The sequence below is a fragment of the Callospermophilus lateralis genome, unplaced genomic scaffold (assembly GCF_048772815.1).
Source record: "Callospermophilus lateralis isolate mCalLat2 unplaced genomic scaffold, mCalLat2.hap1 Scaffold_74, whole genome shotgun sequence".
In the NCBI taxonomy this organism is placed as follows: domain Eukaryota; kingdom Metazoa; phylum Chordata; class Mammalia; order Rodentia; family Sciuridae; genus Callospermophilus; species Callospermophilus lateralis.
This window is the reverse complement of record NW_027515420.1, coordinates 6,956,421-6,968,306: the sequence shown is the minus strand read 5'-3', so window position 1 is coordinate 6,968,306 and position 11,886 is coordinate 6,956,421. Positions and strand designations below refer to the sequence as shown.

Genomic DNA, 11,886 nt, shown 5'->3' with positions numbered 1-11,886 from the left:
GGAAGAAAGGAGATGCCCAGTAGTGCTCCAAGCTTCAGACCACAACCAAACACAGCATCATTTCAAACAGAGGCAGTTGCCAAACACTGCTCATTCAGATATGCTCAAGGATGCTGATGTAAATATTGAACCATCTGCTCACTCATTCAGGAAGAAGGGGAGATCAGTTACGACGGTACTTTGATTGTGTTCAACTCAATCATCATATTACAAAAATAGCAAGCTGCCATAATAAAAAATAAGGCTCCTCTCTCCAGCAAAAGTTATCTTCAGCTCTTCACCTCCAAGCCTACAAACACCGTAACCATATCCAACGAACATAAGGGAGCAAAGAAACCACATGTGATCTACTGGCTGGGTCCACCACACTGTTCAGGCTGAGCAATTCCTCTGTGGTGTTATTTTCCTGCTATTTCTTGTGTTTCATCTAACCATAAAGATTTTTAGGTCTAAATTATATGCACTTCAGAAATATGTGCACATAGTCATATATAGATTCTGACTGAAGATGCACGGCCGTCAACTGAGCAAATGTTATACAGTAGGTGCAAGCTTGCCAAAGCCTGGTTTTAACTGGTACAGCAGCTGGGGGTCAGAGCAAATCACTCTTATGTCCTTGTGCATCTCCAAGCCCTAGACAGAATAATGTCACAGACCATTTTAACCGGGTGGCTACTGGCATTATCTGACTTCATTCTGTTTCCCCGCCTCCCTCCCCGCAATACCCTGCAATAAACCACAGCCTTTAAGATTTCGTTTCTTCGGTTATGATTGCTTGAGGTGTGATTGGTCCAGTTCTAACAGGTTTGGTGGTTATGGTGGGTGCAGGAGGTGGCTTTTCTTCTATTTTTTCCCTGACAGACACCAGGAGGGTCGGTCAGTGTTTCAGGAGGTTTACTTGAATCACTGTCCACTTTCTGGGTTTTGCCTCCTATCTGTTTGCTCTGTTGCTGTTCAGAGAAGAACCGCTGTGTGGACTGAAGAACCTGTGCTCTCTGCTTTGCACCTAGGACCAAATGTCTTGTGGCTGAGTCCTCTTCCCACAGCTCTCTTCTTCATGTCTTGTTCAGCCTTCAACGCAGCCTGGGTCTGATTACCTCTGACTCCAGATAGTGATCCACAAGGACCCCTGGCTACATGTGGCAAACGAGCATGACTCATGAGGCCTGTGGTCAGCGGAGGAGGCATCTGACTGGCCAGTGCCATTGGTGGCCGCTGAACAGGTGCTGGGAAGGTGTTAGTATGTGGGGCTCTTACCAATGGAGGGACCAGGTTAGGCTGAGAGAGAATCTGGGGTGCAAACTGTGCAGGAAATGGCTATGTCATTCTCACGGTGGCAGGGGCTGACTGGAACTGCTTCTGATAGACAATGCTGCTCATTTTGCTGGACTGGCTGTTTGGACATGTTGAAGTAGCCCGGAAAGGACTAGATGTAGGTGTAGTGCTTCTACCGCCGATTGGAGGTGTGCCAGGTTTTACATCAATGCCACTTCCAAAGGCTTTTAGTTCCATTTCAGACATTTTTCCTGTGGTTGCAATCATGCTGTGCTGTGTCCCAGCAGGGATTAGTCCTCTGAAGGGTTGGCTTACTTGTGCAGGACGGCTCAGATTCTGAGCCTGAGCTTGTGGAGTTGTGTGCTGTAAAGGGGGCTGAAGAGTCTGAGGCAAAGCAATCAGAGGCTGCCCTATAGATCCAAAATTAGGTAAGGAAACCTGGGATGCTGGTAAAGGGACTGTCACCTGCTGGAGAGCACTCGGTGATTGGGCAGTGTTATAAAAATTTGTTTGCTCAGGCTGTTGTACTTGTCCAGAATAAAGATTTGAGGCCTGGGTCAGATTTGCTCTAGCCTTGAGAAGGTGCATATCTATCAGTTGGGAGCCTCCCAGTCCTGATGTCTGCCCCAGCTGGTGTTCATACAATATAGAAATAGGCTGAGTATTTGAAGTTTGTTGAAAGGCAAGACCTGATTGTGCCTTGGCAACTTTCTGGTGTTGGACAGCTGGGAAGTTGTGGATAGCAGTACCAGAAAGCACCACAGAGGGCTGGAATAGACTGCTTTGCATAAAGGCTGGCTGAGATCTATATGGCTGAGTGAAGAACTGAATAATTCTTGAGCCTGGGAAACAGCAGGACCAACCCCCAAACTCAACTGGGCTTGATGTTGCCCTTGCAGTGGTGCATAAATAGGGATTGGAATTTGCTGAATTGAAGTTGGCTGAGAGAGAGCTGGCTGGAAGCCCGGCTGCTGGGCCAAGGATGGTGGAGCTAGCAGAGCATGTTGGGTATTGAAGAGATGACTTGTATCCATGTAGAAAGCTGGGATCTGAGCTGCTGCAGACTGAGACACATAAACTTGTGGACTATGTTGTTGCTGGGCAATAAGGGAAGGCATGAAGCTTAACTGTGAAAAATGACTTGCAGAAGGCAGGCTGCTTGTCTGTAACTGCTGGGGTTTCACTTTACAAATATTAGGAGGGTCCCATGTGGTGGTAGATTTTGTACTCAAAGAAGAGGTAGTGTATGTACCAGCTCCTGATAGTGACGTTGTAGGAGTGACTGAAGCAACAGGAATCTGAGGCACTGACGCACTTGAGAATGAACTATAATTGGCAGTGCTGGGCAAACTGGCACTACTGCTAACTCCACTTGCAATTGGAGGTGCTGTGGAAGTTACTGGAGACCACTTTTCCCTTATGTTTGGAGAATTCTCAGATGCCTTGTGTGCAGACTCCATCTTGAAGGTGAGGCTGAAAGTAGTAGGAGGAACTGAAGTGAGGCTGGAGCTCTGTTGCATTGTCTTCCTCTTAGGGAGGGGAAGAGTGTTGGGCAGGGGCACCTTTGCATTAGTGCCATATTCTGCAGACGATACTGAGATCATCATTTCTATTTCTGCAGACATTTCTGAGACTGCTTTGGGTTCCTTTATGGTGACAGGATCTGTGCTTCGGACAGTTGCAGGACTTGGCTTCTCTTTTCCTTCTGGCTCCACCTGTTGGGCATCTTTTACTTTTCTATTTTCTAATGAACGTTCTTTTCCAATGGGACCAGGTTTATGTTCTTTGTTTTCCAGTGGACTCAAATCTGGAAGTTTTTGGGCTTTGATGGGTCCTGCCCATGGCTGTTTCTGCCGTTGTTCTTTAGGTTCAGGTATTTTGTCCGTAGATTTTTCCAAAAGTACAGGAACAACTTTATTTTCATTCCCATTTGAAGCTGGAGCACCAAACTGAATTGTATCAATTCCCATTTCAACGCCACTCTCTTCACCATTCTTTGTTCCCTGTGATGAAGTAGCTGATCAAAATGATGTTAAGGGCTTATTCCATGCACTGACTGCAGGTGGCTGTGGTGGACTAATGGGACCCAATTTCTTAGAGATGTCATTCAGTACAGCTGGGGAGGACACCTTGCTATCCCATAATTCAGCTGTAAGAGTGCCATGTGACTGCGGAGTCTGGATGGATTTTCCTGTGGCTATGTAATCTGGGCCATTAGGTGTCTGAGCTGAAGGTAGCCTAATTGAAGGTGGTGGCTGTTTTGAAGGCTGTGTTGGATTCTGCACTGGTTTGTGGGTCTTTGCCTGAGTCTGGGCTGGAGCAGCAGGGGCTGGAGCTGGGCTTGGAGTTGCAGCTGAGGCTGGGACAAGTGGGAATGGGGCTGCTGGGGATGAGACTGAGGCAGTTGGCGTGGAGACAGCTGGTACAGTTGGGGCTGTGACAGCTGGGGCTGGAGCTGGAACTGAAGCTGGTACTAGGGCTGAAGCAAGGATGGGAATTGAAGCAGAGGCCAGAATGGGGACAGATGCTGGGATTGACACTGAGGCAAGGATGGGGGCTGAGTTGGGGGCTGAGGTTGAAGTGGAAGAAGCAGCAGCTGTGACTGCAGTGGAAGTGGAGGCTGGAACTGGGGCTGAAACTGGGGTCAGAACTGGAGCTGAAGCTGAGGCCAGAACTGGAGCTGGGCTGGAGACAGGAACTAGAGCTGTGGGTGATGCGAGAACTAGAGTTGCAGTTGAGGCTGGAACTGGAACTGTGGGTGGTATTAGAACTGGAGCTGAGGTCGAGGTGGGAGCTGGTGTTGAAGCTAGAGCCGAGGCTGGAGACAGGGTCTGCTGGGTCCCTGTAGCTTGTTTTTTGGCAAACCTTGGAGGAAGCTTAGAAGTTTGGCTTCTTCCTTTATCATTTGCATTCTTTTTGTTCCAGACCTGTATGACTTGTTCTTCCTTCTTCCGGCATTCCTCGTCCTGTAAACGTTTTTGTTGTTTTTTGGATACCACTTCAGTAAAACCATCCTCATTCAAATTTGACTGGGGGTCTTCAACTACTGTTACTTCAGGATGATCATCAATTATAACAACACTTGCATAATTGTTGATCAAACTGTGACAGAGCATCTACTTTCTCTTTAGGCTTCTTAGGACCTGGTTTTGCATCCTCTCGTTTTTTTCCCAGCAGAATCCTTGGAATTATTTTGTCCTGTACCATTAGGTGCTCCCTCCTGGTGGTGTGCAGAACCTCCACTGACAGGGTCAACACCAGCTATGCCTGCTGACTGATCATCAAATGGCCCTCTCTTTCCACTTTTTGATGGTGGGCCACTTCTTCTTTCATTCCTCGGACCTGAGAAATTCCTTCCTGATTTGGGTGGTCCACTGTTGCTACGTCTATTCTGGCGATCCACACCAGGCCTCTGACTGGAGAAGCTTCTTTTTGCTATCTCCCTCTTTGGAGGCAAGGTATTCTCACCAGTCTTTACAACTGCTTGTGCATTCAAGTCAGCATTTTTTTTCATCCCTCTCCCGCCTCTCATTGAAATCACTGCTTTCAGAAGCTGTTTCCCAGTTTTCATTTGCCTGATCTGAAGAGTTCTGGTTAGATAAATCTGGTGTCTTATTCCCAGGTATATCCCCAGCAGTACTGGCTGGTTCTTGGGCCAGATTATTAATGGTGCCATTTGTGGGCACTGGCATCTCATTTGTTTTTGAATCAGCCTCCCTCTCTCTTAGCCTTCTAAACCAAGGCAGCTTATCTTGCCTTGGTGGTCGGGTAGGACGCTGCCTCCAGGGCCTCTCTCTGGCTGGGTCAAATTTCCGTTCAAATTTTGGAGGCCGTTTGTCTGCTGGTATAGGAATGAACTGCTCATGCCTTCTTGGTGGCTCTCTGTCTTCTGGTTTAGGAGCTTCTGTCTGCCTTGGGTTCCACTGATAAGCTGGTCTTCGTAAGGTAGAAGGACGTGATAGACGGCCTCCAGGATCCCTTCCACCTTGCCTAAAAGCCCTCCTCTGCCTCGTCTTGTAGGCTCTCCTTTAGGAAGAATGCCTGGTTTCGACTTATCATCATCCCTAACGTAAGGCTTTTTTAGTGGCCGGTTATCTATTCGGACATGGTTTTCAGGCTTGAAAGAAGACTGGGGCTTTATGGGTTTTTTGTTTTCAGACCATTCCTCTCTCTTGGGAAGTTTGCCATTGCTTAAACTATCCTTGTCACTTGCACTTTCATGAACTTCACTGTCTGTGTCACTCTCTGAACCCCGCTGTCGTCGTCTTTTGGGGACGACTTCAAAGTCAGAACTCTCACTTCGTGTCTCACTTTCTTCTCGTTGTCTCAGAGGGCCTGAAGGCACGTGCTCTGTTCTTGGCTTGTTGTCTCTATACTGAGGATAATCACGAGTGTGACCTCTTCCACCCCTGTCACGCCCCCCATAAGAGCCTCTGTAACTTCAACCCCTGGAGTAATATTCACCCCTGCCTCAGCCTCTGTATCCTTGATCCGGAAACCAGTCTCTATCTCTAGCTTCTTTCCAGTATGTCCTGGGGGGTAAAGTTGACTCTTTTTTAACTGCTGGTCTTGAATCTGGTCGAGGTCTCTCTATACCAACATCTTTACTGATGACTTTCTCAGGCTGTTTTTCTTCTTTGACTATTGGTGCTGAAACAGATTGCTGGTTTACAATTTTAACTGCAGGCTCCACCTGAACACTACTTACAGTTTCTACAGGCTTCTCAGTATCTTGAGATGGCTTGTGAGTCACAGCTGAAGTTTCTGTGGAAGGAAGTTTCTCTGGTTCTGGCTGCACTGGTGGTGGAACTGACTGGGTCTGAATTGGTGCAGGAGATGGTGGTGGGGGAGGAAGAAGGTCTTTCTTTTCCATCTTTTCAGGTTTTACAACTTTCTCAATGACCTTTTCAACCTTTTCTCCTTCTTTCTCTTTCCTTTGTTCCCATTCCTCTTTCATATCTCTAAGTACAGGCTTTTTAATGGGACCTGATCTTCTCACAGGTCTGTCATTACCTTTTTCCTTTCTGTTGGAGCTTGGTCTTGGGCCCCAAAGAGTTTATGATTTGGATTAATAAACCTTTTCAGGTTTTGGTCCTTCAGGAGAACGTAGAAAGCCATCTTTTCTTGTTTTCTCCTCTGGCCTTTCTGCTAGATCTTTCGAATCAATGCATCTACTTGTTACTTTAGAAATGCTCCCAGATGGCTCATTTCTTTGCTCTTCTGATTTTTGAGCATGATTAGACCCATGGGAAACACTTCTTTTCCGGGAAGGCTGAGTTTCTAGAGCTGAAATTCGCTCTTCTAGAGGAGTGGACAAGGTCTTTGAATCAGGTCCTTCAAAACAAGCAGACTGATTATTTTTATCAGCATGGTGAGGTCTAATGTCTTCCACAGATCTGCTTAAAAACTTCTGTACATCTGTCTCACTTGATTCTCTGACAAAGTCTGCTTCTGGATGAGTTTCCAACTGACTGTGTTCTACAGGATAAGCAGTGGTAATCTGTTCCTGCTCCAGTGCATTTTCAGGCCTAATACCCTCAGATTCTTCAGCTGCCTTGGGAGTAGCTATCTGCTGCAGCTCTGCGTGAGGATAGGGATCAGACCCCCACATCACACGAGGCTTGGGAAGGGAAATAGCATGATCTCTTGCAGATCAAGCTATGTGCTCGAATGACTCAGAACTGTTTGGTGACCCTTCCATCTGGTCTCTTCTCATTAATGGTTTAGGGGGAATCATTCCAGGATGAATGGGTGGAATTTCCATAGTAGGTCTTCCTGACATCATTCGAGGATCCATGTAGGACTGCATCATGAGCCACCGTGGATCAAAACCCATAGAAGCCAAATGTTGAGGGTGAGGCTGCATGGGCTGGTAAAGAGGCCTGTGTGGTGGAGGAGGGACAGTACTGCTGAACGGTTGTGAAGGAACAGTTTGTGCAAATACACCTTGTTGCTGCTGCTGCTGCTATTGCTGTTGTTTCATCTGTTCCCGCTGCCTCTGGAATCGTGGTGGTAATGATTTCTGAAATTGCTTGAAATAGCTAGATAATACAGCAGGTCGAGGTTGAGATCCTGATTCTGGTTCTGCTTCATGGAGCACTTGTGTGGTCTCCTTTTCACTGCGATTGCTGTCTTGTCTAGTGAAAACTGGCTCCTCCTCTTTATTACAGCTGTTTTCACTTTCTTGTTTCTCTGCCACAGGCTCTAAAACAGGTTCTGTGAGTTCTGTTTTTTCCTCCACTTTCTCCCTTTCTTTCTTTCGACTCACATTGTCTTTCCTGATCTTTTATCTTTTGTAGTTCTTTTTCCTTTTCCCTCTGTCGTTCTAATTCTCTCTCTTTTTCCTGCTTTCTTTCCTTCTCCATTTCTCTCTGTTTCTCCAGCTCCTTCTCCAGCTCTTTCTCCTTCTCCTGCTGCCTCTCCTTTTCTTTATCCCTTTCCTTCTCCCGCTCTTGTTCTTGTTCTTTTTCAAGTTCTTTCTCCCGCTCCCGTTCTTTCTCTCTCTCTCTTTCCCTGATTTCCTCTGGAGATGGCTGTTTCTCCACACTGCCAAGCTTCTCATCCAGGCGTTTCAACTTCTCTGCACAGGCTGCCTTCCGCTGTTCCTCCATTCTTCGCTCTTCCTCTTTACGCTGCTTACGCACTCTTTCTACTGCTGCAGAGATTTCAGATTGTTGTCTTCGCCTTTGCTTCCATATTTCATCCTCATCAGGGACTTTCTGCTTGGGGGGGGGGAAGGGCTTGGTCTTCCAGGAACTGCCTGTCGATCTGGAGGTGGAGGATGCTGTTGTGCAAGCAATTTTGGAGGTGGTGGCAGATGTGAAGATGGTCCACGTTCCTGATTAAATGGAGGTCCTTTCCCATAGGGACCTTTTGCTACTGGTGGCTGAGCAGATGTCTGAGACGATGATTTAGTGTTGCAAACTTCATCTGCTTCTTTTCGGTTTTCAATGCTTTCAGAGGTTTTGCAAACTTGATCCTCACTGCTATTCTCTTTAGGACTACTACTTCCTTGCTCATCATCATCACTGAAATTCAACCGTTTGGTATAATCTACTTCCATCTGAGCACCTGCCCAACCTTCATCAGCTTCAGCATTGAGGTTATCAAATTTATCAAGCTCCTTCAGTTCAGATGCACTGAGGATGGATGGGCGCTCAGGTCAGAGGCCCATGAAGGAGGAGGACCTCTTCCCCGAAGACCTTTGTTTGTTTCAGATAAAGATGGTGGGAACCTCATGGAACCATGAAGAGGAGGATATGCCATCCTTGGATACTGCTGAAACATATAAGGAGGCATCATAGCTCTACATTGGGAAGCAAGGGCAGGCTGCTGTCCATTCAGCTTAGCCTGTGGAGGGCCACAAGCTATCCTCTTTTCCACCACTTTGAGGATGTCATTTTGTTCTGATGTCACAGCTGTGCCTTCATCCTGGCCAAGAAGTTTCTCATCCTGATCAGATGAAGAGGGTGAGCCAGCAGACTTTCCACCATCTCTCCAGCAAGCAACATTTGGTGGTCGTAAACTAGGTCCAGGTCCGTAGTTGTCATCATTTGCTTCTTTTTCTTTTTTTTCCTGATCCCCAGCTGCCTGCAGGCTGGTAAATTCCTGCTGAAATTGACTATTCACCTGGATTCCATCTCCTTGCCCACCTTGCTTGTTACTGGCCCATGATTTGGGAGCAGGTGCTACTTCTGGGGGAGCTGCAACCCCAGGTTTTGGCTGTGCTGGTGACACTTCTAGTGCTTTTTCTTCTTCATGCTCTTCTTGTTCTTGTTTTGATGCCCATCCTGTGCCATCTTTAGGCACAATATTCACATTAGGATCATTGCCTTTGTTTTCCGCTTTGAGACTTGGAAGGTTAGCAGGTGGGGGTATGCGCCGTGAAATACCAACTTTTCCAAGACTTTGTAACCCATGTCGAGCTGCAACTGTAGTTTTCTGAGTTTCCAGTGATTTTCCCTTGTAAGTATTAAATAAACTGAGTGTTGCATACTTTTTCCCATCCTTTGCTTTTGTGCTCTGGCCTGACTTCTCCGACATTTCGGTGTAAACACGTGAGTCCAAAACCTCATGCCACACCCTTTAAAATCAGTCCGCCAGGGTGAGTGTCAGGTTAGCACAGTTCGAGGGGCTGCCGAGCTCTGATCAAGGGAAGGGGAGAGGGACTTGGTGTTGGGGAGGTGGCTGGAAAGGCTGCCGGGCTGCGAAAGCAGAGACTGTGGATGGACAAACCGGCAAAGCACTTTCGCTCCTTCCCGAGAGGGAGAGAGTGAGCGAGATAAAGAAGCAAGATGGCGGCTAGCCTATTTTTTTGTTTTGTTTAGACTACATCCCTGTTGGATGAAACGAAGGAGAACTAGGATTCTCCCTGAGAGAAAAGTCCCTCTCTATCCCAATGTCAGCCATAAAAGCTCTAGTTTAATATGTTTGATATGTTGAGTTCAGCTTAAAAAAACAGTTTGAATACAAATAATCTATGTTACCATCTTTTCATTTTGCAGGTGAGAAAACTAACTGATCCCAGAACCTCTGAGAAAATTTGATGTGTGGTTTCAAAGAAAAAATTACAAAGGCAAAATAGGGTATTACACAGATATACAAAAGAAAGAAGAGAATCAGTAAAGCAGTGCTCAGTTTTGTTCCTAATGAAACATTTTATTCTGTCATTGTGAATATTAATTCATGGCAGATACCACTATTCAGGTTTATGCAAATTTCATAGAAGAAAAATATGTAAATTTGTCATTTTTCTTGTCTCAAATTGAAGCCTCATTTGAAAAGGTTAAAAGCCTGCATAATTACACTGTTATTAAATGTCACATGGACTGATATCATGCAGGTTAGGCCAAATAGCTGTGTAACTCAAGTGTTGTTATTTGCAAACCTGCTCATGGAAGGCCCCTGAGGATATTATTACTGAGATACCAGCCCTTCTGACTTCATTGCTGTTAATGTCAACAAGCCAGTGAATCTCTGCTGTGTCTTCCGTGTTTATTTTTAAGTATAATGGTAATTAGCAATATTCTTGCTTTTCATGTATGACTATTCCTACCTTTGAATTTATATCTCATGTAACATTTTAATAATCCTTTTCATATGCAAAACTCATTTAAAGTGTATAATGTGTTATTAACTCTCTTTGTCAGAGAGAAGTTACTGAAAGTTTAATACTAATAAGCAGAGAGAGAAAACCAACAGGACTCTCAATTATTAACAGGAATTATACCCTGAAACTTTTTGACACTGGATATAGGCACTGAAAGGCCTTATTTTAAAATGGCAAGAGACTGATAGTAAAAATGCTCCGAAAATCCGAAATAAAATGATGAGAACAAGAACAGAGAATAAGATCTATATTTTTCAAATATAGAGAAGTCTTCCACTTAATCTTGGGAGAAAGACGAAAGATGTTACTCAGTAAAGTGAAACCATTGAATTTTTGTCATTTCCCTGACTGTCTTTAGGCATTATTGTAGGCATTAAGTGTCTTCAATAGCAGAACAGAATGAAATTGCTACATGTTATAAAGTCTGAGGGGAAGGTTGCTGCTTTTAAAAATCTACCATTTTTTTGTGATATGATATCAAGAGAGTGTAAGTGGTCAGCTGAAAATAAGAGATAGGGCCACGGCTGTACAAGATACTAGAAATTTTCACATGAGTAATTTCACTTAGAAACAATATTGTAATTGGGTAGAGGGGCACATGACTGTAGATGTCCACTATATGTGAAAACAGAAAACTTATGCTCCAAGTTCCAAAAAAAGTTTAAATATATTGCTCATATAGAGAATCAGAGCACACCATAAATTATAAATGTAGCACACAAGGATATAAATATAACTAAGATGTTAATTTAAATGGACTGCATAAAATAATTTTACCAGTCACTTTAGAACTTAGAAACATTTAGGTCTCATATGATGCCCTAAAGTTTATTTAAAATGTATCATGTACACCAGTGCCTTCTTTATCTTTTGATCAATTTCTAAAGCCAAAAAAGCATTCAGGATGGTTCCCATCCCTGCAAGGCCAGGTGCTAAATTGATTTACTTTTATTAGTGTTGTTTTTCTTATTGACCTGCATTTTTTTAAGCACCCACTACATTTCTGTAACTGGCACGTGGGAAAGGAACACTGCTAAGCCTTAGGCATTTAAAATAGGGCCATCTCTGCAGAACAGCATGCTACATCATGGAAGGCCAGGTGCTAAATTGATTTACTTTTATTAGTGTTGTTTTTCTTATTGACCTGCATTTTTTTAAGCACCCACTACATTTCTGTAACTGGCACGTGGGAAAGGAACACTGCTAAGCCTTAGGCATTTAAAATAGGGCCATCTCTGCAGAACAGCATGCTACATCATGGGAAGATCATAGGAGTAAAAAGCCTCAATCAAATTATAGGTGTAAATTTAATTACCTTTGTAAGTTTTTATTTTGAGATAATTATTAATTGCCTGCAGATGGAAGAAGTAATACAGATAAACTCGCATCCTTTATCCAATTTTTCACGAATAGAAATATCTTGCAAAAAAATAGTGTAGTATCAGTACTGGGTATTGACATTAATAGGTTCAAGGTACAGAATGTTTCTATCACCATAAAGC

At 44.6% G+C, this 11,886-nt stretch overlaps 1 protein-coding gene across 1 annotated transcript; it reads right to left on the bottom strand.

Moving 5' to 3' along the window:
* Positions 1-745: 745 nt before the first annotated feature.
* On the bottom strand, positions 746-9,318 carry LOC143389931 (protein PRRC2C-like). Its single transcript, XM_076842647.1, is given in 11 exon segments — positions 746-853; positions 855-1,004; positions 1,291-2,093; positions 2,096-4,371; positions 4,373-4,446; positions 4,448-4,787; positions 4,789-5,272; positions 5,275-7,537; positions 7,539-8,006; positions 8,009-8,439; positions 8,442-9,318. Coding segments are annotated over 11 exon segments (8,274 nt in total).
* Between the last annotated feature and the right edge of the window lie 2,568 nt (positions 9,319-11,886).